This window comes from Panthera tigris, chromosome A2 (assembly GCF_018350195.1).
Source record: "Panthera tigris isolate Pti1 chromosome A2, P.tigris_Pti1_mat1.1, whole genome shotgun sequence".
NCBI classification, from domain to species: domain Eukaryota; kingdom Metazoa; phylum Chordata; class Mammalia; order Carnivora; family Felidae; genus Panthera; species Panthera tigris.
The window spans coordinates 29,737,913-29,765,507 of record NC_056661.1 but is presented as its reverse complement, the minus strand read 5'-3'; the positions used below and the strand labels follow the sequence as shown (position 1 = coordinate 29,765,507).

Genomic DNA, 27,595 nt, shown 5'->3' with positions numbered 1-27,595 from the left:
ATTTGAAAAGCCTATACAGATTAGTGGGGGGAAAAAAATCTCTAGAAGCAGCCTTAATTTTATTCTATAACTGCATACCCTAAATTTTCATAGACCTGTAACGGCTGCCCAGTTACTTTGAAACAGTCATTATTTCCTAAAACAAACTCCAGAAAACTCTTTGGAAGCAGCCATTAATATGGCTTTCTTCAAATAAGAGAGAACCATGATTTGAGGTACAGGTGTTGACCTAAACTGGAAGTCTGTGGTCACTTCATGTTGCAGAAAAAATTGAAAGACTTAACAATAAGCTTGACTTTCAAATTGCTTAGTATCTATGCTTCCAGAGTGGCTGCTGATTTAATGAATGTAATGGATGCACTGAGAATCTGCTGACGAAAGGAGCTACCTTGGAAATAAAACAGAAATGAAGATATCTGATTGGTGCCACATTAGCTAAAGGTCTGTGAGATTCTGAACAATCTGGAATTACACAAGTGATTTACAGGTCAATGCCAGTCATTACGTTTGACCCCAAATATTCATATACCATAAAGTTTACCTATGATCCTTTCTACTTTAGTAAGAAGGAAAGTATCTAGGTTTGAATACCATGTGGATGCCCAGAAGACTTGACACCAGGCACGAATTATTTGTTTTCTTTGAACTTCCAAACAGACTGTAAACTCTAAATTTATCATTAATAAGTAACTTTCTCACTCCTAATCAATGAAACCATATTTAAAAATTTTTCTTCTAGGGGCACCTGGGTGGCTCAGCTGGTTGAGTGTCGGGCTCTGGGCTGACAGTGTGGAGCCTGCTTGGGATTCTCTGCCCCGCCCCTGCCCCCAACTTGGGTGTGCGTGTTCTCTCAAAATAAACAAACAAACATCCTTCTAAAAAAATTAAAAGTCTTCTTTCCTAATAATGTTTGCTGAAATTCAGTGTAGGATATAAAAATAATTGTTTAAATAATGGAAATAATAATTTAAAATTGTTTTTGAAACATAAAACCTCAGAAAGCTTTCAAGTGTACTTTTGTAGGCTGATACAGTGCTTTCACCTTTCTAGAACATACACTCCAGGAGTACCTGAAGCCTTGGAAGGGTAGGACACATTAAAACTCAAACAGCTCTACCACCTGCTCCTGTAGACACTGGAAAAAACTCAGACTGGTCACAAGCAGATAGAGTCTGTCTTTCCCTTTCTACTCCCATAGCAATTCCACAAGAAACATGTTTGAATTTTAAAATTAAGAAATAGATACATACTCATCATGAACAATGGTGGGGCCGTCCCTTGTTAAGGCCTCTTCCTTGATGACATTGATAAGTTCGAAAGTACTGCTGATGGGGGCATCTGGGTTAGGCCATTTGGGACACTGGAAGTGCCGAACTTCTAGGACATAGTCATCCTGTAACCGATACAACAGAAGTCACAGCCCAGCCCATTAGATCTGTAATCTAATGACTAGAACTTGTTCCTGAGATAGGATAGAATTGAAGAATGCCCCATTAACCAAAATGGGGCTGGTAAGAAGAAAAATATTAGGGAGGCCTGCCTGCCATTAAAAATTGACCAGGTCATGTTAGTGAAACAGTAAAATTCTGTTTCAGGTGACAATAAAATTGCAGGTGCCAATAAATTATGAGACTTTGTATCCTACTCTATCTTATCTATAAATTGAAAGGAAAAAAATGAGAGGTTAAATCATCATTTAAGTTATAATAACTTATCCTCCTCGTCCTTTCATATCCACCCCATAAGAAGGCAGTTGTTATACATCAAAATGTTGTTTACTAAAAAAACAACAAAAAAAACCTTATCATCTGCAACACATTGCAATGTTTACATTTCTGGTGGCAAAGAAAATACTGAGCTCTAGTATATTGTTTTTATAATTAGGTCAACAGACCTATTTGTATGCATGCTCAATCAGAGGAACGGTTACATTTCATCTACCCAGCTGGAAAAAGCAAATATTTGAAGGAAGGCAAAAGGGAAGTGTATGTATTTATAATGAAGTCATACTCAAATGCCTGGGCCTGACTTGAGGTGGTAAGTTACTCTGTTATTACTTGGATGATGCAGGGCCCAGGTAGGGCTGTGACTGAGAAAGGCAGCTTTAGGTTACCTGTGTGGCTTCAAGGATAAAGTCATGGATGATAATTTGTTCTTCATTTGAGAGGCAAAGTCTGTCTTTGCTGATAAGGGTGACGGTAAAGGCCTCACAGTTCATGGATTCTTCTCGACTTGGCCAGTATACAAACTCATCTTCTGCCTGTGGGAACCGCCCCCAAAGAAAAAATTCGTCTGCAGTGCTGTCAAACATTTGTTTTTGAATTTTCTAGCAAATTCATGTATCCTGTCTGTCATCTCCCATACCTCCCGAGTCACCTTTTAACTTGGGCACATAGAATTATATCCCCCTCTAATCATCCCAAGTTCAGTGGTCACTGTAAATTGTAATTGATAATAACTGTATTCTAGACTTGCCTCCCTACATCACTGTAACAACCAAAAATGCTCCCCCTAGAGGGGACATATTAAAATTAATCGACTTGGATCCTGTCTTGTTTACTATGACGTATTACAGAATATCTCTCAACTGGGGCTAATATATTATTTCACAATTGCTTAAGCAACGAAGACATCCTAGTTGTTACTTCCTGTGGCTTAACATTTCTACAGTTGATTAGCATTTTGCATAGGAATTTCATAAACGTGGTCTTAATTTTTACAATATACTAGGGAGGTGAGGGATTTTTATCATCTGTCTTTACAGACAAGGACATCAAGACTCAGAGAAGCCTGTAAGTTGTCTCAAATCACACTTGCTACTAAATGGTAAGCAACAGAACCTGTCTGGAAAGAGGCTGTGCATAAATAAGCTTATGTTGGTTCTAAGTACAAAGTGCTTTTTCAAAGAAAAGTTAATCTAACCATGTTAGGTGTCAAAAGGAGATTAACACAGAAAAAGGCTTTCAGCCTTGAGTCAGGCAAGCTTTAAATGTTCATCTATTTTAGCATTAAAAATAAATATTCAGGCTCTGTACTTGAATTCCATCCCTGAAAACTGCAGAGGCCGAAGACAAAGTGAAGAGATGTAGAGGTGGGAGTCTTTGTGAGAAATACAACGATTAGGGTAAGACCCCTGACCCCCCCATCCCTCTTTTTCTCATCAGTCCAAATGGCAAACTCTGCTTTGCCTGGAATAGCTACACTTCCATGGGCATTTGCCTGAAAATGCTTAGATACTACTAGTGAAGTCAGAAATAATTCTGAATAATGTTCAAAACAAAGAAGGTTTTGTTTAATCTTACATTGTTGCATCAGAAATGAGCCAACAGTCCAATAAGACTTATCACCCTTTCAAGTTTCAATATAGCTTATTGCCAAGTACATTTTTATTTTTAAAGCTCAGCATAAGGGGAAACAGATTAGCAATTGGGTTTAGGCTATACAAAAGACAGTCTGTAACTGTCAGGGGTTTTAATACATTTTGTCCAAGGAAATGGAAGTTAAGACCCTTCTAACAGATACTAAAGATGTAAGGTAATAATGGACAAGGCCTATAAATTTAACCAATGCGCAGAGATTAAACACAGGATTTAGGATTGAATAAATTAATCTGGGCCTTAATTTCCATATCTGAAAAGTGGGAATAACATTATGTACCTGTAAGAAATTAACTTGAATAGTAAATTATCAAATTGGCCTAATGACTGCCAAGGGGATTTTAATAAGCAAACACACACACACACACCAAAACATCTGACTACAGAAAGCAAATTAGGGAGAAACTGATCATCTTCAAATACTATGAAAAATACATGCTACTTCTTAATTCAGTAGGACCTCTGGTCTCATGGTTATTTTGCTTACAAATACATTTGTAGATCAAAGATGCCTAGGCATATCTAGAACAGTGCATTCTGACCTAGGAACCCGTGACTTTGGGCTAGTCACAGAATCATGGTCTTGTAAAATTACAGCAGTAAGAAATAAAGCAAACAAAGAGAATCTGCAGACATTTTTTAGGAAAAATGTGCACTGACTTTCGACCCCAGAGCTGAGAAGGCAGACATTCAGGATTCTAGCCTGGTCTCCCTCAGCCCGAGGTGACCTGTTCCAGGGCAGTCCTGTGTCCTCACTGTCTGCATGACACGCGTGGACTCTGTTGGTCCAGCCTCCCCATACAAACGAGCCCGTGGGTAGAGGCTTCTGGTGACTGTCCTGTGATAAGTGACAATACCAAAACACTGACTCATCCAACAAATGAACGTTTTAACAACCCTAAATGCCTCCAATTTCCACACGCCAAACAGAATAGACCCCTATTGCCAGCTAATTTGAAAATTTACACTCCAGTTTTGAGTTGAAGATTCTCAATTTTGTTGCCATTCTCTCCTACAGAAGCAGTCTTGGTATTCTGAAACTGGAGCAAAATGCGACAAAGTGAACTTCCTACTGACTGGGCACGCAGTCAAATGCATGTCGTCAAGACTAGGGGTTCAATCACAGGCTGTTCTTTCTCAACGAAAAAATTCACTGATCTGATACTTGTCGAAGCAGCTCCTCATTGTTTCTTATTTCCGTTTTTGTTTTGTGGGCTTACGTGTCCTCATAACTTCTGAAGACCCAACGAATTCTGCCATTAAGTTTATTTCGATAAACTTGTTAACCCTTCTTTTATATGGTCTTAGGGACCACAGCAGGGAAGGACTAACTAAATAGAGGAGAAAAGGGCTGTAGCTCAGCCAAGGTCTTAGAAGCACCTTTAAACTGGAACAAAATAGCCTTTCTGTATCTCCTTCCCTGTAATGGATCTGCCTGGCCTAAGGTATGGGGGAAAGATAATGATAATTAGTACTTTAGATACGAATTTTTGGGGGAAGGACTGGGAAAACTTTGCTATGATATTTGTCCCACACCACATCATAGAAAAGGATTAAAAGGTCACTCCGGTTTAAATCCTGCCTCCAATTATTCATGTATGCCCTTTAGGCAAGTTACTTCCCTCGATTTTCTTCGCTGTTAAATGAGATGATAATAGTATCTGTGTCATAAAGTGGTAGAGAGGACTAAACAAGTTAGTACGTGTAAACACAGTTACAGAGTTAGATGCTATTTTATTTTTCCCAAGGGACATATAGCAACTCAGAGGTTAAGATCCTATATTAATGATGTTACTAAAAAAAAAAAGGCTTTACAAAACCTTCCATGGCCCTGCCATGTACAGCATTAGAGAATCAAGTAATGGAACCGATGGCGACACTTAACTGTGAGACTACAAAAGGAACTTGCTCCAACTTCAAGAAGAGAAGTCTCAATACCCTCCCTAGCGCATACAGACAGTGTAGCCCTGTGCTAAGGTATCAAAATGATTTATGCTTCTGGCCTCACAGGCTCATTAATATATAGCAGATGTGCTTTGCTTACCAAGCTCTGGTTGTCTGGCAGCATGACAATGATCTGTGCATTATGATCCCAAATCATTCGCCAGAAATCTTTCGTAGTATGTGGCAGAGGATGCTGGGTTATAATAAATTCATTGCTCCTATAATAGCCCTTCAGTTAGGAAGACGGAAAATCAGCAGTTACAAACATTTTATTCTGACGCGGGGGTAAGTAAAATATGTTCACGAAATAAGACGGCATTGTTTTGACCACACGAAAACAATTGAAAAAGGCAGTCAGTACATTTGGCTAATTTTTAGCTGTATATGCTAACATGTGTAGATATTTTTCGCTCCACATAAATTTCCTCCTAGTTACCCCTGCTGTTTTTACTTAACGGCAATTTCAACATTTATTCAAACGCTAGATGGGTGAAATTAACAATAAAATTAATTCCTTAATGAACACTTCTCTTAAAGTATTTTTGTACCCCCACTGGCTAGGAGTCTTTTGTTAGAGGTCTCCGGATACAGAAAGCTCTCTAATTTTGATATTACACATCGAGAAATTATTTGAAAAGTGAAATCAGCCACATAGGTGGTATCTGCTCTTTAGCACCTTTTAGTTTAATTGAATTTATTTATAATTAACTGTTGACTCTCACCATGATATAAGAAGCATTAATGTAATCTGTTCCTTTCATTCCAGGCAATGGTGCAAGACCCACTCGAGCACGCTCGGCTATGGTATGGAAACAAAACAAAAACACCACGTTTGCCTTATTATACACGCAGAACGCATAGTGCTTTCTGAGATTCACTCGGTGCGTCACCTATTCCCGTGGAGCCCTTTTCAGGTTAAAACTTACCTATATTTTTAACTAAGCTCAAGTGTTCTCCGCTAAGGAGAATGTCAATGGAATTTTGCTGCACAGTCCCAGGAGGGCAGAGGCAACGTAGGAATCAAATTTTACTGTGGGAGAGGTTTTCACAGCACAGCATGAAAAGAACACTCTGTGCAGAGATGACAGGATTTCAGGTAATTTTTAGCCCTGGTTTGATATTCTTTCCATTATACCCACACGTTGTACTTCTGTTTTGCCACAGCCTTATCCGTATCTTTCTCCTGGTAAAGGGCTTAGAAAACAGTGGCCTTTGTCAAGGAAAGATCATCTTTCCAGCGATCAGCCACGCCTGTGTCTCTAGCACACACATAGTATCCTCTGCCGTGTCCCAAGCTATGGATACAAAGGGCCCCGTCTGCATAGTGCCTTGACCTCAACAGCCAGGATAACGTAATAATGTATTCCGGTTGGACGGATTAGTCAGAGATCCTTAAGCTTTCTAGGAGTATTCATGCCACAGTGATAATGGCTTTATTCATTTTTTTAGTTAAGATGTGGAAGTCCCACAACTCTGGGCTTTCGAGGTGAACCGAAGCTAGACTTCACGTGGCACCGAGGCAGCCGTTCGCTGGCACTGACAGCCGCCCCTGCTAGTCTGATCGATGTGCCTGAATTTTCCTGGCAGAACTCTTCCCCTTGGTAGTAGCTGCCTCTTTACAGAATACATAAAATGCAATGAAAAAATACTAACACATTCCACCAAGTCAAATGGATTTTAAGATCTTACATGGCACGACCGAAGAGTTTCTGTTCTTTTCTTTGTTACACTCTTTCTGAGCACTAAAGCATTCCACATACTTCGCATTACATTGCGTGACCAGCTGAAAGAAAAGTAACGCTTTAGTCTTCATTCAAAGGTGTAACTGTGGACATGTTAACTGACCGTAACATGACAATCATTTCATAATATAATGCAGACATCCAGTCATTCCTTTCTACACCTTAAATGTATACAGTGTTATACAGCATTTGAATGTCAGCAGAGCTGGAAAACAACAAACCAATGAAACAGAAATTACAATTGACAGCATTTGCTTGATGATCTGGCAAAAAAGGTCCATCAATAATCAGATTACTCAAGAAAAAAAACATTTTTTCTACCTCAAAGAATGCATTGTTGTGTTTCAGTAGTGGTTACTTCTGTCCATTCCCTTGGTGATGTGCACACCTGTCTCATTTCTACTACCAGGCCACAGGCTTCTGATAACAGGTTCTGTGTGGGTAGCAGATGTTTACTGAATCAATGTAGATTTTCTGGCTGACAGTGTCACTGATTTTTGGAAGTTCCCCTCTGTAATTTCTCACAGGCACATGAGATTTGGGTGGGCCTACACTAGAAAAGACTGCTATATGGTCATAAGAGCTAACTGTGTTTCTTGAACCTAACTCACTAGGTTCTCAGTACATTTCTGTTGAACTAAACTAACATTGTTCTAAGGCCATTTTAAGTACTTAGCCCAGAAGTTTGGTTATTCTTCCTGTTCTTATATAGCTTGGTTGAACACTTTGTCAATCCCCTTTTTTTTTGGAGGGCTGGGGTATATATCTTAATGGAACATATGGGAATGGCCTCCACCAAATGCTTTAGGACTATTGTCAAGGGCCCTGGATGTAGTTTTCAAGTTTCTGATACTTGTTTTTTTTTCTCTTGTTCTTAAGTTCTCAAGTGATTAGTGCTTACAAAAGAACCAATGACTTGGTTTCCAATGGAATGGAGAGATTTCTTTGATGAATTTTTTTAAAGTATGTGGAAACAAATATTGCAGAATAGAAAAGGTAGGATTTAAGAAATGTTGGCACTTATTTATTTTTATTAAAAAAATGTTTTTTTGATGTTGGTTTATCTTGGAAGAAGAGAGAAACAGCATGAGTGGGGGAGGGGCAGAGAGAGAGGGAGACACAGAATCTGAAGCAGGCTCCAGCCTCTGAGCTGTCGGCACAGAGCCCAATGTGGGGCTCGAACCCATAAACCATGATATCATGACCTGAGCCGGAGTGGGAGGCTTAACCAACTGAACCACCCAGGTGCCCCGGCACTTAAATTTTTTAAGAATTAATTTTAAACATTGAAAACGAGCTACTACTATGTCTTCATTATTAATGACCTCAAATGGTTTTTAGAATAGTTAGGATGTTATAAAAGGAGAGCCAGAAATTTGAAATTGTTATGGAATGAAAAGTAAGATTAATTTTGCTGGTTACTCTGCTTGACAATCTCAAACGATGGTTTCAGAATCTATGGAAAGTTTTTTTTTTTTTTTTTTTACGTTTATTTTTATTTATCTGTAGACAGAGATAGAGAGCAAATGGGAAAGGGGGCAAAGAAAGAGGGAGACAGAATCCCAAGCATGCTCCACATTGTCAGCGCAGAGCCTGATATGCGGCTCAAACTCACCAACTGTGAGATCATGACCTGAGCTGAAATCAGGAGTTGAACACTTAACCAACTGAGCCATCCAGGCACCCCAAATCCATGGAAAGTTTTACCATGAAAACTAAAATTGCAAAGATTCACCTCATTCTTTCCATTTTGATACAAAATGAGAAATTACATATAGAATTATGCAAAAAAAGGAATTTAAAAGACTAATGAGAGACATACATATAAGAATGTGGAAGGACAGTGTTTGAAAGTTAGAATAAAAGGTCTTACGATCTTAATTACTTTAAGGTCCTAATAGTCTGGTTTTTCACCTTTTCCTCAGTCAATTCCATATAAACTTTACCTACCTGTAAACTTCACGCCTCTATCCAAGCAAAAGAATAATCCTTTGGGGAAAGCTAACTTCTCTCTAGTATTCCTTAGTAACTTTTTTAGTTTCTGGATTATCTGATAGTCTTTCAGATAGCTTTATTTTGGGGACAGCGTGCCAACAAATAGCCATTCTTAATAAGGGTAAGATAGATTAATTCAAAAAGAATACAGAAGATATTTTTTGGCCTGGAGTGATTGACTCTGAGTATTAGGTCTTTGTGGCCAAGGGCTGCTCATGTTTACACTCAGATCAAATCCTAAGTTGCTCAGAAGGAAATCTAGCACTGCACTGTCTGCTTGGATACCAACAATTCATACACAGGTCAAAACTATTTCCTTCCTATTACATTTGAAGAATACAGATGATAGTCCCTTTTGGTCCATACATTCATGGAAAAAAAGACATGACTCCCATATTGAAGATGTTTCTTTACTTCTTGGTTTGTTTTTTTTTTTAACCCAAGAAATTTATTCGGAACACTACCTTGAATTGTTTTTCCAGCCGCGTCTTTCCTCCTACTCCTGGTATGAGGATGCTGTTAACATAGCTATGCAGCTGATTCGAAGATACTTCAGTCTCCTTTCCTAGAATGGCTTCCAACAAGGCATCGTGGATGAAAATGTACTGCTCCTGTAAGGGACAGTATATGTCATCACTGAGAAGAGCTGGTAAGGGGTAGCCGCCTCGATCCGTCAGGCAATCGACCTCAGAGCAACTCTTCTAACAGGGACCTCCCTATAAATTCCTCCTGCACTTACCGCTAGGTGGCCTGCTCCATTTCTTACTGGTTTATCCCTTATTATTTATTTTAGGGTCAAGACTGTGTTTTCCATACTAGGCCCAAAACAGTAGGTTCAAGAGAGCATGCAATAGAGAAATGTGTTTAATGATCACCTTTTAGAACCATTCTACTTCTCACGCCAGACTGCATGTTTAGTTCCCCACCACATCAAACACAGCACTAGATACAGCTGTGTCTGCTTCCTGAGTGCTGGTGTAGTTCCTGAGAAATCCACACGTGAGCTCCACCCAGAAATGGGAAACTGAGCCAATGAGTAGTATCATGGTCAGGACATCTTCCAATACAAACCTGTAAATGCCTTCAAGCCCCACGAGAGGAATTTGCCTCCTTGGAATCATTTAACTTTCAGTTACGGCATGTGCTAGAAATCTCATGAGAGCACCTGAAGGTGCCCCTTACCTCAGTCTGGACGAGGTAGTTACGCTGTGTCCTGATATGCTTCAGGAATCCAAGGACGTTAACTGTGCTTTTGTCTTTTATCTGTTGCAGCATGCTGTCTATTACAATGTAGGTGCCTGTCCTGCCCACACCAGCGCTAGAAGAAATGAGGACACCCAACTAGGACGGTCATTCGTTAACGGTAACCTGGAAAAGTTACCATCTAAATATTGAGTGAGCGGAGAAATAACCTTGCCGTTTAGATAACCTAGTAGAGTCGACACAAGTTATTCATTGTGGACAGCATCCAAAAACTACATTAGGACATTTCCCACCTCAGGAGTCTTGATGGGGAGAAGAGACAGCGTTTATAAAAAGGTTGCCTTATGTATTTGCTTTCTCAGCCTCACTTGCAGCTCAAGCAAAGGATGTTCAGTCGGGGATCTGCGAGGGACAGAGAGTGGCCCCTCTCGGCAGAGCTGTCCCCACACCAGAACTGTGTCTGCTGAGGCCCTAGGTAGGGAGTATGTCCTTGGTATCTAAGTTCACGCCTGCTCTTCCAACTCCCCGTAATTCTGGAAGCACCCATTATCTTCTCATTTTTTTAATGTTCACTTATTTTTGATGAAGAGAGCACAAGTGGGGGAAGGGCACAGAGAGAGGGAGACACAGAACCCACAGCAGGCTTCAGGCTGGGAACTGTCAGCACAGAGCCCGAACTCACAAACCGTGAGATCGTGATCTGAGCTTGAAGGTCAGACACTCAACCCACTGAGCCACCCAGGCGCCCCACCCACTATCCTTTCATTAAGCCCCCTTTCTGCACACCTCCCTAGTCTGCGCGGTATTAGAAAGTTCCTACCTAAAGGGGTGCCTTCCTTTAGTTACCCAGGTCTAGAATCAGAATGGCACACCTGGAAAATGTGGCCTCTTCCTAATTGTTATTAGAAAAACAACACTAAGGAGGATCACAGAACCGCCTCTCCCTGCCCCCACCGTGGGTTCCCCGTCTCCCACAACTCCACTGATACCCGAGCTCTTTGACAGACTTTCGTCCGTTTTAGTGATTCCTCAATGGGTTAAGTGAAAAATGTAGTTTTCACGGGGCTTTAAACAGGAGATGGGTTCCAACATCTGCAAAGGACTTGCTTTGTGAGCGCATTTAATTAACAACAGCCCAGAAGAAATGCTTAGCTGCATGGCATTTTCTAACTCGCAGAATAAGCAGCAACTATTTGAATACCAAAGATAAAAAGTGAAAAAATATTTTCGCTGCTCGGGGTGCCTGGGTGGCTCAGTCGGTTGTTTTGGCTCAGGTCGTGGCCTCATGGTTCATGAGTTCAAGCCCCAAGTCGGGCTTCACTCTGGCAGCACAAAGCCTGGTTGGGATTCTGTCTCTCCCTTTCTCTCTGCCCTTCCTCTGGTTGTGCTCTCTTTCTCTCTCAAAATAAGTAAATAAACATTAAAAAAAAAAAAAAAAAAGCCTTTTTACTATCACAATACATTTTATTATTTAGAGGAACCCTACAGAAAAGCCATATACAAAATCTCAAACTCTCTAGTGTAGAAAGCCCTGGACTTGTGTTTAAGGTCAGATTTTTATTATAGGAGCAGCTTAAAGATTCCCTATAAACAATGGGGATTTTATTAATCGTAGATGTTATAAAACTGGAGATTCATTCTCTAAGAGCACATTTTGTTTTAACCTCAGAAATAGCACATGATTTCTGAACATGTGGAGAATATATAGTGATTTTTATATAACTGTAACAGGTTGTACTGGTCCCGGGTGACAGAGCAAGACTCCGTTTCTGAAGCAACAAAGCAGGGCCCCAGTAGTCCATGCCCGTGAGGTCCACATTTCCCTACTTTGCCCACTTCCAATGTCGAATCCCAGGCACAAGAAAGAGAAGGATGTTGGCCCCACCTGCAGTGCACCAGCACAGGGCCCATTTCCGGCGTGCGGGCTGCTGAGGACCTCCTCACAAAGGTCAAGACCGGGAGGGCGTACTCAGGAACTCCCATGTCAGGCCACTGTGTGTAGTGATACTGGATCACTACCCTTTCATTTTGACGACCCTTGGGGTTTCCCTTCTGACCCTACGAGAAAGGTGAAAAAAAAAAAGAGGTCTTTAAGCAGGGGGTAGGCATTCTGGTATAAGGAAATAACGTAAGGATATAGGAAACGGGACCTTCCATTTCATTTGCCTTAACTACTGTTCCTGAACGAGGTACTTTCCTCTTGGTGGCTGTCTCAGGCCACAAATGGAGCTACCACCTAGCTGGATGGCAAATATCAGACCTCTCCGGGGGGAGAGTATGGCTTAAGACTGTACCAGGTACGAACACTCGACACTAGTTTTTTGGATTTAGAACCATCTCAAACACTGTAATTTGCCTACAGGGCCTCCATTTTCTGACTTCCTGCCCCAACTCCAGAAGGCTTTGGTCCTTTGCTTTCATCTGACAGTGGGCCCAGATTCCCATCCTTTCTCCGCTGTCCAGGTTGAACCTTCAGGAACCTAAGTGCTGGTCCTTGCTTTACGTTCTTCACCAGCTGTGGGGAAGATCCTAAGTGCCAAATAATGGTCAGTCTCCAGAGTCAAAGCAATAATAAATTTATCTGTCACTTTCATAAATGAATTTTTCAGAGTTTTCCTTTAAGTGGCTCAGCTTTTTGTAGGTTTTGTTTTCATTTTAACTACTTGGATGAAAAATTTCCCCAAATGGGTAACTAGCTGTTATATGTTTTTTTCTTACCACAAATACCTCTCTGAAAAGTTCACTTTTTTTTTTTTTTTTTTTGAATGACTCGGGGTCATTACTCAACGCTGGAGCATGTTAGGTGTTCGGCCCTGTACTACCAAGGCCTGATGACTTTCATTTCTGAAATCCTCTGTTAACTCTCATTTTCCTATTTCTTTCTTACTTTTAGTTACTACTTTTTCCTTTTGCACAAGACACCTAACATTCCCATTTGACTTCCTCCTCCCTCTAAGCTGCTTCCAAAATAAGAATAAGTGGGCGATGCTTAAATACCTGAAGGGTTCCCATGGGCTTTTTACAAATGGGCTTTGTAACAGCTCTATCAGAACACAGATAAATACAATGCTACTTGATTATTATATGCTTCTGCCATTCTGGGAAAAAACTACATGTACAAAGGACTGTTAACCTTGGAGCACAGATAGGTTTCAGAGCCAATGGCATTGTATATAAAAGTTTGAATAAAGGTGAATTCTTCTGGGGGCAGGAAGGCTGGAGTTTTAACACCTTCTCAAAGATGTCCAAGACTAAAAACAACAACAACAAAACACCACATTATACCCATTGCTACAAACAACAGCCGTTCCTAAGTCTCTGTAGAGCGACTGTACATTTTCTTAATGAACATCTACCTAGAGTTCCTAGTAATGTTGCAGTGGTCTAGGAGTCTTGGTGCAACAGCAGCTTTTGAACAAGAGATAACTTGAAAGCATTTTCCACAGGGTGTGAATCTCAGGATGTTAACAGTTACACAGACAAGGGTTGTATTAAGGCACTTTAGGAAGCACTAGGCAAAACAAAGTTGAAGAGGTTTCTTCACTAGCACTTTGGTCACTTGCGTGCCCTGTTCATTTCTAACGGAGAATATTTATTACCTAGCATTCATTTTCCATACCTATTAAACAGCAGAATCTGATTTTTGCAAGCATCTTGCAGGGTTAGCATTCCTTGGAGCACACTTTGGGAAATAATGCTTTAAAACTGTCAGAAAATTGCTATTAAAAAGCTCAGTCAACAAGCAGATGCTGCTATAGTTGCTGGTCACCAAAACCGAAGAGGACCTTTTTAAAAAAAACAAAACAAAACAAAAAGCGAAGCCTTCACTGGGAGATTACAGCATTTAATCAGGCCAGTTCAATTCTATTATGTGCTTTGCCAGTATCTTTCACAGCATACATTGATGTCAATCAAACGAGTTGTGAAAAAACGTTTTTTAGAAATACTTTTTTAAAGCCAAGTTGGTTATGAGAATTGGCCTTGGTTGTGCCGTTTTTCGTACAAGTTTAAAGAGAGATGCCCTGGCAGCCCACCCGATTCCTTCAGTACCTTCTTCACTTTTGTATTTCTGACTGAAAAACGACGCACAGTGTAGCAGGCGTGTACTTTTGTGCTCTTCAGTGTGACAATAATGTTTCCGTACTCCTCACTATTCTCTGTTGGCCAATACTGATCGCATTTTCGCTGCAAAAAGGAAAAAGTTGTTAACTGCAACTGCAATTTATGCCACGGTTGTACTGTCGATGAAGTGATTTCGTAAGTCTTTAAAACCAGTACTCTGGCCACGTAGTTGACTGAGAAAGGAACGTACGGGCCCAATGGCTTATAGGTAGACATACCTCTGAAGTGGTTAATCGTGGGACAAGTGTGGGCAAGATCCTTTGAGAAATGGGTCTAGTATTCGTGACCGTCTTTCAACACACAGTGCCCTTTAAAGAGGGCCAAAGAAAGAAACCTGTATTTGGCCAGTAAGAAATAGGGCTGGCTACATTATAAAGGAGTTTACTTATCGTTTAGGAGTCTGGGCTGCATTCAGAGTTGCAAGAGAGTCTTGTAACAATGCAAATCTTCATTTCACAACTTGGGCCACCAAAGGTGAAACGGGGACTCCACAGTCAAAGTGAAGTTGAAGCGACTCTACCTAATGAACTTGAGGCTTAGCCTTTATTCCAGCCTACATTACCATCATGTAATGTAAGCTCATGATCTAATAACTCAAATATTCGTCATCTTAAAAAAAGGTTCTCTCACTGCTAGGGTGTTTCAGCAGTGCTGCTGTCCCCTGCCTGAACTGTCGGTAGTTCCCCCACTACACTGGGTTTCCTCCAGCTTCCCTGTGTTCCCTGGGCTTAGAAGGTCCTTCCCTAACTCCTTCTCGTCCCTCACTGTTCACATCTCACTGCAAACAAGAGCTCCTTTACAAAATCTCAGCCCCAGAGGATGTATTCATCCATTCTGCAGCATCCCCATTATAACGTTCTGTTCATTCCTACTGCCACATTTAATTCACTCTTGTAAGTGCTGAGCTCTTTCCCACCAGACTACAAGCAAGGTACGGGCAGAGAGGATGCCTTTCATCGCCTTAACTCTTTATACCTGGTCAAGCTCCTACCCTACGGCAGGTACTCCATAAATAGGTTTTGAATGAAGGTACATGATTTAAGATATTAAGCCAAGAGGCTCTTACTCTTCCTTTTTCCACAAGGTTCGTAATCATGATAATGATTCCAGTGTTTTGTTCCCAAATCATCCTCCAGAAATCTTCAAATGTAGACTTTAAAGGTCCCTGGGTGGCGATATAGGCTTTCGCTTTGTTGTAGCCCTTCAAAGATGACACAGCACAAAGTAAGATGCAAGGGTACCACACACCAGTTAATAATTCAAGTGCCTTCCAGATTGAATAGGCTGTGTTTTAGTAAAAGCTCTGTGCAGTATTAAAACACGTTCAACAGTCTCTGTGGCAACTCTTCAATTATCAGAAGCAGGTTTATAAAAACATTTCTGACTTACATCGACATAGTTTGCATTAATGTAGTCGCTGTGCTTAGAGTCTTTTCCTGGTAAAGGTCTTAACTTCACCCTACTGTGATCATCTACAGAGGACAAAAGAAAAAAGAAAAAAAAAAAAAAGCAAAAACAAAATGTGTAATTCAAAAACTACCAGCATTCTAAAGCAGAGAACAAGGCAAACAGGCAGTGCGGCATCTCCCAGAGTGCCCCCAGAGAACTCTGGCCAGAACAACAAGTAAAACTTCAAAGATACAGCGTTGAAACCCATCTTAAAACACAGGGACATTTCTACCTCATGCTCTGACCTGTGAGTGCCCAAGAAATGTAAACTGGAGTCCTTATTAGTTCGTGTAAAATGAGTTCAACTTATAACCCTCCAAAATTTCCTTGTCCTGTATTTTAAAACTGAGGCTTTTGACTATCCATTGCCCTCTTTTCCAGTGATACAAATATAAAAAGGCATATTTTTCTATTAGGTCCAGAACATCAAATATCTATTTTCAGGAGATTCCTCTGCTAAATTCAGAGTCCCTGTCACCCCAACAGAACCTAAGTAACTGAGGGAACCCAGAGCTATTCCTAAAAGTAATCTCATTGCAGCAATCTGGCCAGCAATCAGATTTTAGGAACCACTTAACTTCAGCTTATGAACACAAAACAGGGGAATGGGTTATATGCCTCTTGTTACCTAGCAAAGTATAGCTTGAATTTTTAGGACAGCCAATGAAATGAAGCGAAGGTCATAATTTTATCTTCCCTAGCTAGGAACAGAATGGGCAAAAGTAAGTTTACATTTCTGGTTATAGTCATAATCATAAAAGGCTATTCCAAAAACAAGTCCAATGAGTGGTTTAGTTAGCCTAGACATTAATGACCTCAGACTATATATCAAGCACTTTTTGAAAGCACTCTCCATCCTTGGAATGGTGAATTGTTTCAGTTGTTCTGACAGAGGCTGAGAGTACATTTGATAGGCACGGGGGCTGCCTGATAGAAACAGGCTCCAAATGAAAATTTTCCCCCAAGTTATCTGGACACCTACGGCTATGTCCTAGCTCGGTACCACTATATTGTATATTTTTCAGACTGACACGAACACGTATTCTAAGTTGCAAAATTCATATTTAATCTGAAAGGCAATAGCCTTCGGAAAATAGAGGAGTATAGGAGGGGGTATGGTAGCATCCATATATACCTAAGAGTTGTAACGGCTCTGTGAGAGAAGCCTTTTCCTACATTGTGTTTCTGGCACATTAAGTTTAGCTGTTTCATGACATTTCTGTCCCATTTTTTGCCACGCTAAATTAGCCCTTAATATAGGGTATACCAAGATGATGGGTATTTATGTGCCCAGAATCTGACAAAATGTCATGAACATCAGAACCCAACTTTCTGAACCTATGGAAATAAAACTGTATCTAATGTGAATTTGTGAAAACGAAACCACAAATGAACTGGTCAAAGTACAACCACATCAAAGCACAGGTGGTAAACTTTCCAGGAAATAGCATGACCCTTGGGCATACCACCCAGAAGCTGCTGTGATTTCCTCCCTCTTTTCTGCCACATACTTGTAGCCAAGAACTGAGGTCACCAGAAGTAAGGACTGTCAAGATGGAGAGAATGAAATGTGTGGACGTACTCAAGACACACATGTGTCTATATCCCTGCCTGACTTTCATGGTTAGAAATAAAGTATATTGATTGACAAATCCTTACAATCTCAGCAAAATGAGCCTTTACTGGGTTGGCCAACAAATACTGTCAAGAGTCCATCCATTCAAAGAAGGGAGAGAAAAGCACAGTTTGATTCTTCTTCCTTGTTGTCCTGTTTACCTCATTCTCCCACATAAGTGAAACCAGTACTCTGATTCAAAAATGACTTGTGGTTCTTTAAAAACTTTATCTAGAGTTAGAAGTGGAACTGTAATAGTAAATGATAAGATCTCGTATATAAAAATTCTAAGGAGCCCACAAAGGAGAACTATTAGGATAAATGAATTCAGCAAAGATTGTGGGATACATGAGCAATATTTTAAAAAGATTATATTTCTATACATGAGCATTGCAAGGTCTCAAAATTAAGTAAACAATCCCATTTGCCATAGCATCAAAAAGAATACTTAAATGAATTTAACAAAAGAAGCACAACAAAAGGAAAACTATAAATGTAAAACACTGAAAAGAGTAAAAGATATAAATACATGGAAAGACATCCCATCTTCATGGATGGAAGACAATGTTAAGATTAATCCACAGATTCAATGCAATCCCTACCAAAATCCCAGCTACACCTTTTGCAGTAATATAAAAGTCGATCCCAAAATTGATATGGAAACACATGGGACCCAGAAAAACTAAAACAATCTTGAAGAAGAACAAAGTTGGAGCATTCACCATTTCCAGATTCAAAATCGACTACAAAGCTATAGTCTGCAATCAAGACAAATTGATACTGGCCTGAGGATAGAGCTATCAATGGAAAAGAAGTGACAGTCTAGAAATAAACTCCTACATTTATGGTCAGCTGATTTTCAATAGGGGCACTAAGACAATTCAATCTGCAAAGCGTGCTAGGACAACCAGCTATCAACATGCGGAAGAATAAACTTGGACCCTGCCTCGTATCATATGTAAAAGTCATTTGGATAAAAGACCTAAATGTAAGAGCTAAAGCCATAGAACGCTTTGATAAAAACACAGGTGTAAATCTTCATGATCTTGGCTTAGGTTGTGGTTTCATACATAGAACACCAAAAACACAGGCAACAAAAGAAAAATAGTATTTCACCAGAATTAAAATAATTTTTGCTTCAAAGGACACCAGCAAGAAAGTGTAAAGACAATGCACGGAATGGGAGAAAATATCTGCGTACTATTTATCTATACAATGGACTTGTATCCAGGATCAGCTGCAAAAAGACAAGTAATCCTATTTAAAAAATGTGCAAAGGATCTGAAAAGATATTTCCTCAAAGAAGATACACAGGTGGCCAATACATGAAAAGTTGCTCAACATTAGTCATCATTAGCGATTATGTATATATTTTGTAATACATACATATATATACACACACACACACACACACACACACATATATAATATATATATGTAGCCAGTGTTGATGAGATTATGGACAATGGAACTCTCATATATTCCTGGTGGGAATGTAAAATGGTATAGCCACTTTGGAAGATAGTATGGCAGTTCTTCAAAATGTTAAACATAGAGTTACCATATGACCTAGCTATTCTACTCCTAAGTATATATCCAAGAGAATTGAAAATATATGTCTGCACAAATGTTCATAGCAGCATTATTCATAATAGCCAAAAAGTAGAAACAACCCAAGTGTCCATCAAATGACAAATGAATAAACACAATGTGGCATATCCATACCACAGAGTATTTTCCAGCCATGAAAAGGAATGAAGTGCCGATAGAAGCTACGAGATGGATGAATCTTGAAAACGTCATGCTAAGTGGAAGAAACCAGACACAAAAGGCCACAGAGCCTAGGATTCCATTTACATCCAATGCCTGGAATTGGCAAATACACAGAAACAGAAAGTAGGTGTTTTTCTAGGGGTTGGGGGAAAGGAGGAGTTGGGAATGACTGCTAATGGGTATGGGGTTTCTTGCTGGGGTGCTGAAAGTGTTCTAACATTAGTGGTGATGACTGTACAACTGTGAATATACTAAAAACCACAGAAATTCAGTTTATATTTAAATTCCCATTTAAATATGAGTTAACTTTAAATGGGTGAATTTCATATGGTATGTGATTTCTATCTCGCTAAAGCATTATAAAAAGCTTTATCTACAGTAGTGTTCAAATTTAAATGGTTCAATTTAATGCACTATAAAAGCCTATGGAATGTGTTCCTTACCATAGTGCATGTTAGCCATAAACATGCGTGTCCCTGACCTTAATAGCGAAGCATGTATTATCTGCCAGTGACCCAAACCCCACTGTCTATGAGAAGTAGCATTAGAGCCACAGAAGTAGCCTGTGCTCCTAGCGTATTCCATAAGGCTCTGTAAGACGGATGTTTGTTTGTGTCCTTAACCACCAGAGTACTCCTGACCTTGGAAATACGGTATAGAGAACTGAGCACATGGGCCACAAGGAATGGTGACTCTATCACTTGCAGTGTAGACCAACTACCTAGTCTTAGACAACTTTGGCGTTCACTTATGTGATTCAATTTTCAGTATTCCTATTTGTATTTAAAACCCTGGCTCTCACCACTTAAAAGCAATGTCAGGATAGCCACAGGACATTCAAACTTTGGTTCCCAGCATCGGGTGTGCAATCACTTCATGTGAGAACAGTGAGGCAAGGAACATTTTTTTCAATCACCTTACTCACAAGCTGAGATCTGCCGGCTTAAGGAAAGACTTGGGGCAGTCAATGTCCCCACTTCTTCCTAGACACTGTTGAAGATGGGCTAATGAGAGGTTAACTTGCGAGTGTAATTCTCTCTTGGCATCCTGATTCTGATTGCTTGGCTTTAGGCTTCTACCCAGCATGAAGATTTAATTTCCTCACAGCTGAAGATAGTTTCAAGTTTATTACTTACATGCTAAAATGTTGATGTATCTGTTTTTGTGCTTGTTATCTGGATGATTGGAATGTTCTGCAGTGATGTTCATATCGGCCGTACAGCGTTGGACTTCCTAGTGAAAAAAACATCAAGATTTCAAAGATTTTAGATGCACTTTAGATGTCTAGCAAGGGTATAGGAAGAAAAGAACTATATACCCCAAAGCATGAAGTATTTACTCACTCCCTAGGATAGCCGCCATTACCTCCCCAAACTCAGCGTCAGAAATAATTGATGTATTCATAACAAACGTACGAAGGATGTGAAGAAGATAAAAGGATTTCATGTTTTACTAATTCATCAATCATCTACTTCATTCCAAACTGGTGACCTAGGCATGGGGGATTACAAAACACGATCTCTTCTTGAGTATGTCCCAGTCTGATGGGGGAGGAACACACACAAAAGGATAAAGACAGTCCAATGTGATTCACAGAAAAGAGGCCTGAAGATACTGTTGCAGGAGCACGAAGAAAGCCTCCTGGCAGATCATTTACCTCAGTCTTAGAGGATGAACAGCAATTTCCCAGTCAGAGGTACAATCTCCACCATCATTTGCAAAATGCTTACAGGCCACATAGCTTGTCTTATAACTGCCTGAGTGCAAAGTGATTATATTCTGTCATGAAGTGACACTATTTATATTAGCCTGGTGACCTGTCCTTATGTGGCTCAAATAGATCCAGATTTGCTGAATTATTTGTGAACTCTTAGTTTCATTTACATTATCCTTCTTTACAAAAGCAACAGTGGAAGAGGCACCTCTTCAGGACCTTAGCCACGTATGGTAAACATCATCCATTAGCCTCCTGCACGATGGCTGTAAAGTCAACATTTTCTACACTGTACGGTTCAAACCCAAGAAAGTACTGGGGCTAACTAATAAGGGAAGTCATTAGCAGCGCACAGCTGTTGCAGAGAGCAGGAGCAAGTGACAGAAAATTATCAGGAGAAATGTTTTACACGTGACAGATGTAACAGAGTTTAGGAGCGTGCAGACTTTTTTTTTTTTTTTCCATGAAGGAGATGCATAGCAATTATCGATGTTTTCCATAGCATTTACATGAGGCATAATGAAAACAAGGAACTGGCTGTCTTTTAGACTCACAAAGTACTTCCCAGTGAGGAGTCCTTCTCTTCTTTCCAAGGAGAAACTAACTCACTCTAATCCAAGAATTTAAAGTCTAAAAACAGTGGGGTCATTATCTATTCAAAGAGACCATACTCATGAACTCCTGATTCTTGGCAGATGGACATTCAATTTTTTTTTTTTTTTAATTGTAGACCTGCCCTGTTGTCCATTAAAAGAAAAAGAAAAGAAAAAAAAAAAAAAGCCCAGAGGCACTAATGCCACACGCTTCTCTGGGGAAAGTGTGTTTGTTTCACAGCAGTTCTTACCCTTTCCTTACTCTTCCTAAACGTGATAAACTCCGCTATTTTCTATTCTAAAATGGTGTATGACCTGTGGTTTGGCAAATGCTGGTTTAAAGGGACTTCAGGCTTTGGTACTTTTCTCTAAAATGAGAAAAAGTATAGGCCCAAATTGATGAGTCTGATATCTTAAACATCTACAAACACTTAAGCAGTGCTACCCATACTCAAAGTATTGGGGATACTGGCCGCTTAGAATTGCCCTGAAAGCCTGAGGTCTATTCTTCCATAGTTCCAGGGACAGAATACCTTTGAAGATGGATTTGTATTCTGGAAGACATTATTTCAATCTATACGGAAATCCCTGAAATAAGTTGACATCCCTGTTTCTGGGTTTTGAAGGTCATACTTTTGGCACGGGCTGGGTTGCTAAAACATCTTGTGATAAGAGATTACAGCATTAATTCACTTTGAGATTCACTCGGTTTATTGCTTTTTGTCTCTCAGCATGTGGATCTGACCACCCTAGTGTGGGCCTCTATTATAATATAATGCAATTGACCACGACTGCTTGGAAGCATCTGTCTGCACTGTTTAAAGCAGTCATTCGATATAGCCAATGAAACTCTCTGTTATCTAAAACCCCTGGTCTGATCCATTGCCTCTATTTCACTTTTCCAATTATGTGAATGACAGAAAACAAAGAATAGTCATAAATAATGTCAAATCTGATTTTATTAGAACCCGAGGGGTGTGCCTAAGGCCTTCTGATTTTGTCTTGTGGATAATAAGGCCATCTGTAATTCCTTGCAGAACTGTGTGGCTCATTTAGATGCTGATACTATGATCTGATCCTGGAGTGGCTTTTCCCCATCAGAACTGGAATTCCAAAGTTAATGTGATTTTAATAGGTGTTAAAACCCTTTGAAGAGACACTGGCTGATGGAGTGTGTATAGCAAAGTTACCTATTGGGCACTCTGATATATAGTTTTAAGATTTAAGCTTATTTGCATTTTCCTGTCCATGTAACAGAGCTGAAATTCTCAAAATGAATATTCTGAGTATCGACAGGCACACCACCACAGAAGAAAGCCGAGTAAAAACAAGAGACTTAAAAATAAAGTAAAACTGAAACAAAACGCCCCAAGTTGACATATCCAGAATTCTTGACAGACAGAACAGGGGAAATCTCCTGCTGCCTGGAGTCAGTGATGTGAGAAGCTACTGAAAAGGCACATGGAGACCTACTGCCCTACCATTCTATGGCTCAATTTGAAACTGACAAAATAAAAATACATCTGGAAATCTTCCAGATTATTCAGCTTCACAAAGAAAGCCAAGAAGAACACATTTTGGACCAGGTGACCAAGTGTGAGACCCAAGTATACAGAACATTCTTGGTGTGGGAGTTCAGACAGCCTACAGTTGTATTAGGGACAGGGGCCACGAAAGGCTGATTAGTTTAGGTCATTGCTACGGTCTGGTGCTTGCCTAGCGTCCGGCACAGAGCTGGCCCTCGTTGGATACCGGTGACATGCCATCTTCCTGCCTCTCAGGCTACAAACAGCTGCCATGCCAAATTTCTTCATGTGCTGCTTGGACTTTTTTATTCTCTTACTTGGAAATCTCTGGATATATCCCGGATTCCTTAGCCAGGCTTTCACGATCCCAGCCTAGATCTGCCACCTTCCACCAGCTCCCTTCTCCTTCCGGACAGTTTTACCTCTGTGCCCTTTGACAAGACCGTAGGATTTCCTGCTCTTTGCTTCACTGCCATCTGCCTTGGCAAGAATGCCTGTCCTGCTCACCCCTGGTCTGAATCCATCTGTCTTTATATACAGTGACTGCCTAACCCTTCCAGAAAAACCACCCATTTTTATCACAGCACCTATTATCCTGCAGCGGATCTATAAAATAAAATGACCTTGTGCACACTATTTGTGAATTGGGCTAATTCCCTCTCTCCTCACCCTTCACAAAAACCTCAACGCAACTATGGTTTTCTTCTTGCTAAGGGTTTAGAAACGTCTTAAAGACCTTTCAGACCTTAAGTGGCATTCTGTCACGGGCTTCTGCCATTTTGCAGGCCGCAGCCTCATGGAGCATCTACCCCTCTATCTGGCGATGCCCTCTTACGTGTCACTGGCAACATCGGAACGCTGCATCTTACATAAAGTGATTGTGGCCACTGATCCCTTGGGTGCATGGGCTCAGGTGGACAAAGCTTTGTTCTCCTGATTTAAGATGAGCAACCCGCCCAAATTTAGCTCAGCTGGAGTTAATTGTAATAGAGGTAATTCCCCCAAAGGATCTTATCAAGGGGTATCGGACCTCTGGCCTCATCTCTGCACTCAGCCTTTCACCTCGTGATGCTCCTGACCCCTGCCTATTAATTCTGTCGACCCACACAGCCTCAGAGCTCTCTCCGTTTGAAAGATAATGCTAGCACTGTGCCTTTGGAAGCCTCCTGGATTAGGACTGTGGAGGCCAGGGAAGAGTGAGGTTGAAGTCAACGCAGGTAGCCAAGGGAACAGAGGCATCGAACGCCATCCTGAGACAAGGATTGATGTTATTTCCAGTGACTGCAAAATCTGCTAGAGGTATAATGTTGCCAGCTTTTAACAGTCTCCAAAATTTATCTGACAAGGACAAAATGCTTGCTGCATCACCTCTAGACAAAGACTCAAAATTACCGGGGAATCGTTTTTCTCATTCTCCTCCAAGCAGCAAAATTCTGAAAATATGACAGCTATTCACCATTTTTTTTTTTTTCATTTCCGTCCAAGATTTTTAAACAAGATGGGGCAAATAGAAATTCTGGTGAAATAATAAAAAAATTCATGGAAGCTTTTCTTGTTTGCCCTCTTCCATCCAGAACTTTGTCAGTATTATTACTTATTTTGCTTTGCCCACCCTGGTCTCCACTGCCACCAGGAGGTGAAACTCCTAGAGGGCAAGGTCTCAAATTTACCTCTGTGCTTTATGTTATGCCCACAGAATAAAAGGTTCTCATGAATAACTGTCAGATGCATTGTTTGCTCTCTTAATAGCCACACATCAATTGTTAAGTGGTATTTATAATTTTCAGGTTAGTTCTTTGACTAACTTTAGGCCTCTATTCAGATGCTGTATAAAATTTTCTAAGTCAGATTCTCAGCTATCTGGTAGGCTCTGGACCATAAAAACCATGTAATGGGCTCCCAGTATTTTTAATGGGGGGGATTCCTTATTTTGGTGGTTTCCTCTCCTGCCTTCCCCCGCGCCCCCCTTTTTTTTTTCTGCCAGGACAATTGTTGGCTTATCAGCTGCATGATCAGTTTTAGACAGTCACTGGTAGTCTTGATTTTTTCTCCTTCTGACTCCAGGTCACCATAGGATACTACTTAATGAGAGTCTGGAGAGCATTGAGGTAAAACATGTGGGCTTGAGTCACAAATCCTGGTCCTAAAACCTAACTTCTGCCATTTCACATCTGAGCCACTCAAAGCCTCAGTTTTCCTATGGGTAAAGTGTCCTCATTTGTAAAATGGGCAGTTCTGAGAAACGAGTGAAATAATCCAAATGCAGTGCTAAGAAAATGCCGGCCACCGTTATTCCACTTAAAAAGATGTGGAAATCTGGGGTTGACTTTTTTAGTCTCCTATCATAATGAGGGTGCTGTTTTGGCTTTTTAAAAAGATTTATTTTTAATGTTTACTCATCTTTGAGAGAGAGAGAAAGACAGAGCATGAGGGGGGAGGGGCGGAGAGAGAGGGAGACACAGAACCTGAAGCAGGCTCCAGGCTCCGAGCTGTCAGCACAGACCCGATGCAGGGCCTGAACTCATGAACTGTGAGATCATGACCTGAGCCGAAGTCAAGGCTTAACTGACTGACCTGCCCAGGTGCCCCAGGATTTTTTTTTTTTTTTTAAGTAATCTCTACACCCATTGTGCGGCTCAAACCTACAAGATCAAGAGTCATATACTCTCCACTGACAGAGCCAGCCAGGTGCCCCAGTTTTTTTTTTTTTTTTTAATTGCACAAAATCTCTTTTCCTGACCTTCTTTTACAGTCTTTTACTCTCTCATTTGTAAAACAGCCTTAATAATTTCTTAAATAGCCTGTTACCAGTTGTCCTTTTTAGCAGAGCAGCCAAAAAGGACTACCACTGTTCTAAAATAGTTCAAAATCTCCCTCAATTAGAAGAGGACGGTAGATTAACAAGTTTTCCTGTCTCATTCCTCCCATTATGTCGCTGCCTTATTGTTCTTTTCAGAAGAAAGGATAATCTTCCTATTCTGAATAGCCCTGATTTTAAACCATTCAAACCAGGAGGGATTGTGAAGGGACAAGGGCAGAACAATGCCTCCCCTGTCTCTGCCCTTTTGGGCCCCTCCCTTAACTACCAGCTAATAAGATTTAAGCTATAAAGTTCAATACAGGAGACAAAAGCTTCCAGCCAGAGTGGATTTTTTTGTTTTGTTTTGTTTTAGGACAGAAACAGGGTGCAGATGCCCAGAATTTGTTAACAGGCTTGACTGTGATACAGCAAAGCCCATTTTAAGTCAGATCAAGTTTATAGAGGTGTAGCTGATTATTTTGAATAATTAAATGGTGTCAAAACCAGCTGTGATGAATAGCACTGGGGGTCTCAAATCATAAATAATTGAGAAACTGGAGTTGCATTTGGTCATCCTGATCAAATTCTGTTCTCCAGAGGATAAATGTTTGTCCTGAATACCATCAACATTGTTAAATGCCTCAATATTCTTGCTCAGTCATCCAGCCAACAGTCAATTGAACTAAATCACTTCAACAGCACACACATTTGCTGTCCTCATGAATACAAAATGTTTGACTTTAAACCATGTTCTCTGGAGTTGAATAGGCACCTTTTTTGGTAAGCATCTAACAGCCGCATTAAATACTTGACATGTTTTTGTTTGTTCCATGATACACAGGACTTTGACGAATAAATCAGAGGGTCCCTTCTCTCTACTACCTTTGCTTCGGTTTTACTCAGAAAAACACAACACAACAAAACAAAAAAACCAAGAGAAATAGTTGTCAGTGTAACTGCCTTTATGATGGCCTCTGGGGACTCCAGCCTTGCACGGAGACAGGGGCTTTGGATCCTGTGTTTATTTCTCATTGTGCGTCCTTTCCATCACATCATTTAATCCCCATCACCCATTTTGGGAAAAGAGATGGGCCGTAAAGCATCATCATCATCGTTTCCATTTTAAAGGAAGAATGAGACAGAGAAAGGAACCGACTCACCCACAAAGCTAGAAGACAGCTGAGCTGCCACGAAAACTTGGCCCCCTTGGCACAACTCTTGCTGCCAGAGATGTGCCTTAGTTAAGCGCCTCGGTGAAGAAAAGGGCAGTCTGTTTAATAGCTCCTCATTGACGCCCTGTCACTGCTGAACTGGCACAGAACCCGGAGCTGGCAGGGCGGTGCGTGCCGCGCTCTACCTTGCTCCCCGCACAACAGTTCTTAAAATCCCAAGGGCTGCGTTAACCCGTGTCTTCTCTCCAAGGAGTGACAGTCGCGAGAACGACAACCATCAACCTTCGCACGGGCTTCACGGTTCACCCGGCGCTTTCACAGATGTTCAGCATTCACCTCTTCCCACCATGGGGCTGTCCGTGACGCGAGCGCCACTGTTAAAAGCGAGGGACCCAGGGAATCGGAGAGGAGGTGACTGGCCCAAGGATGAGGAAGCACCCTACCTACCGTGCACTCGGCCCCCTCAACACCTCACGCACCCAGAGACACGAACCCTACCCTCGGCATGAGGACTACTGGCCCGTTCAGGATTAAGATGAAGACAGGACCGGGGGGCGCTTGCCTCCTCTC

The 27,595-nt window shown here is 40.8% G+C and overlaps 1 protein-coding gene and 1 long non-coding RNA gene across 6 annotated transcripts in view; one reads left to right on the top strand and one right to left on the bottom strand.

Moving 5' to 3' along the window:
* The window catches only part of PTPRG (protein tyrosine phosphatase receptor type G), a 710,659-nt gene that overhangs the window by 16,087 nt on the left and 666,977 nt on the right, over positions 1-27,595 (bottom strand). For 2 of the 4 annotated variants that reach the window (XM_042979322.1, XM_042979325.1), the window contains 12 exons: positions 20,357-20,453; positions 15,773-15,855; positions 15,450-15,584; positions 14,312-14,446; positions 12,147-12,319; positions 10,241-10,376; positions 9,523-9,669; positions 7,011-7,104; positions 6,044-6,120; positions 5,422-5,550; positions 2,114-2,260; positions 1,251-1,393 (listed from right to left, as the gene is read on the bottom strand). In XM_042979322.1, coding sequence (XP_042835256.1) covers positions 1,251-1,393; positions 2,114-2,260; positions 5,422-5,550; positions 6,044-6,120; positions 7,011-7,104; positions 9,523-9,669; positions 10,241-10,376; positions 12,147-12,319; positions 14,312-14,446; positions 15,450-15,584; positions 15,773-15,855; positions 20,357-20,453 — 1,496 coding nt within the window. The remainder of the gene's footprint in view (positions 1-1,250; positions 1,394-2,113; positions 2,261-5,421; positions 5,551-6,043; positions 6,121-7,010; positions 7,105-9,522; positions 9,670-10,240; positions 10,377-12,146; positions 12,320-14,311; positions 14,447-15,449; positions 15,585-15,772; positions 15,856-20,356; positions 20,454-27,595) is intronic. The other 2 variants (XM_042979323.1, XM_042979324.1) reach the window with 2 other exon arrangements.
* Positions 4,003-12,897, top strand: LOC122236688. Of its 2 annotated transcripts, XR_006214883.1 has the most exons (6): positions 4,003-4,822; positions 6,088-6,417; positions 7,943-8,059; positions 9,541-9,707; positions 10,331-10,736; positions 12,624-12,897. It is a non-coding gene; the product is annotated as an uncharacterized LOC122236688 (long non-coding RNA). The 2 variants fall into 2 exon arrangements; XR_006214882.1 differs by lacking the exon at positions 12,624-12,897 and having other exon boundaries at positions 10,331-10,871.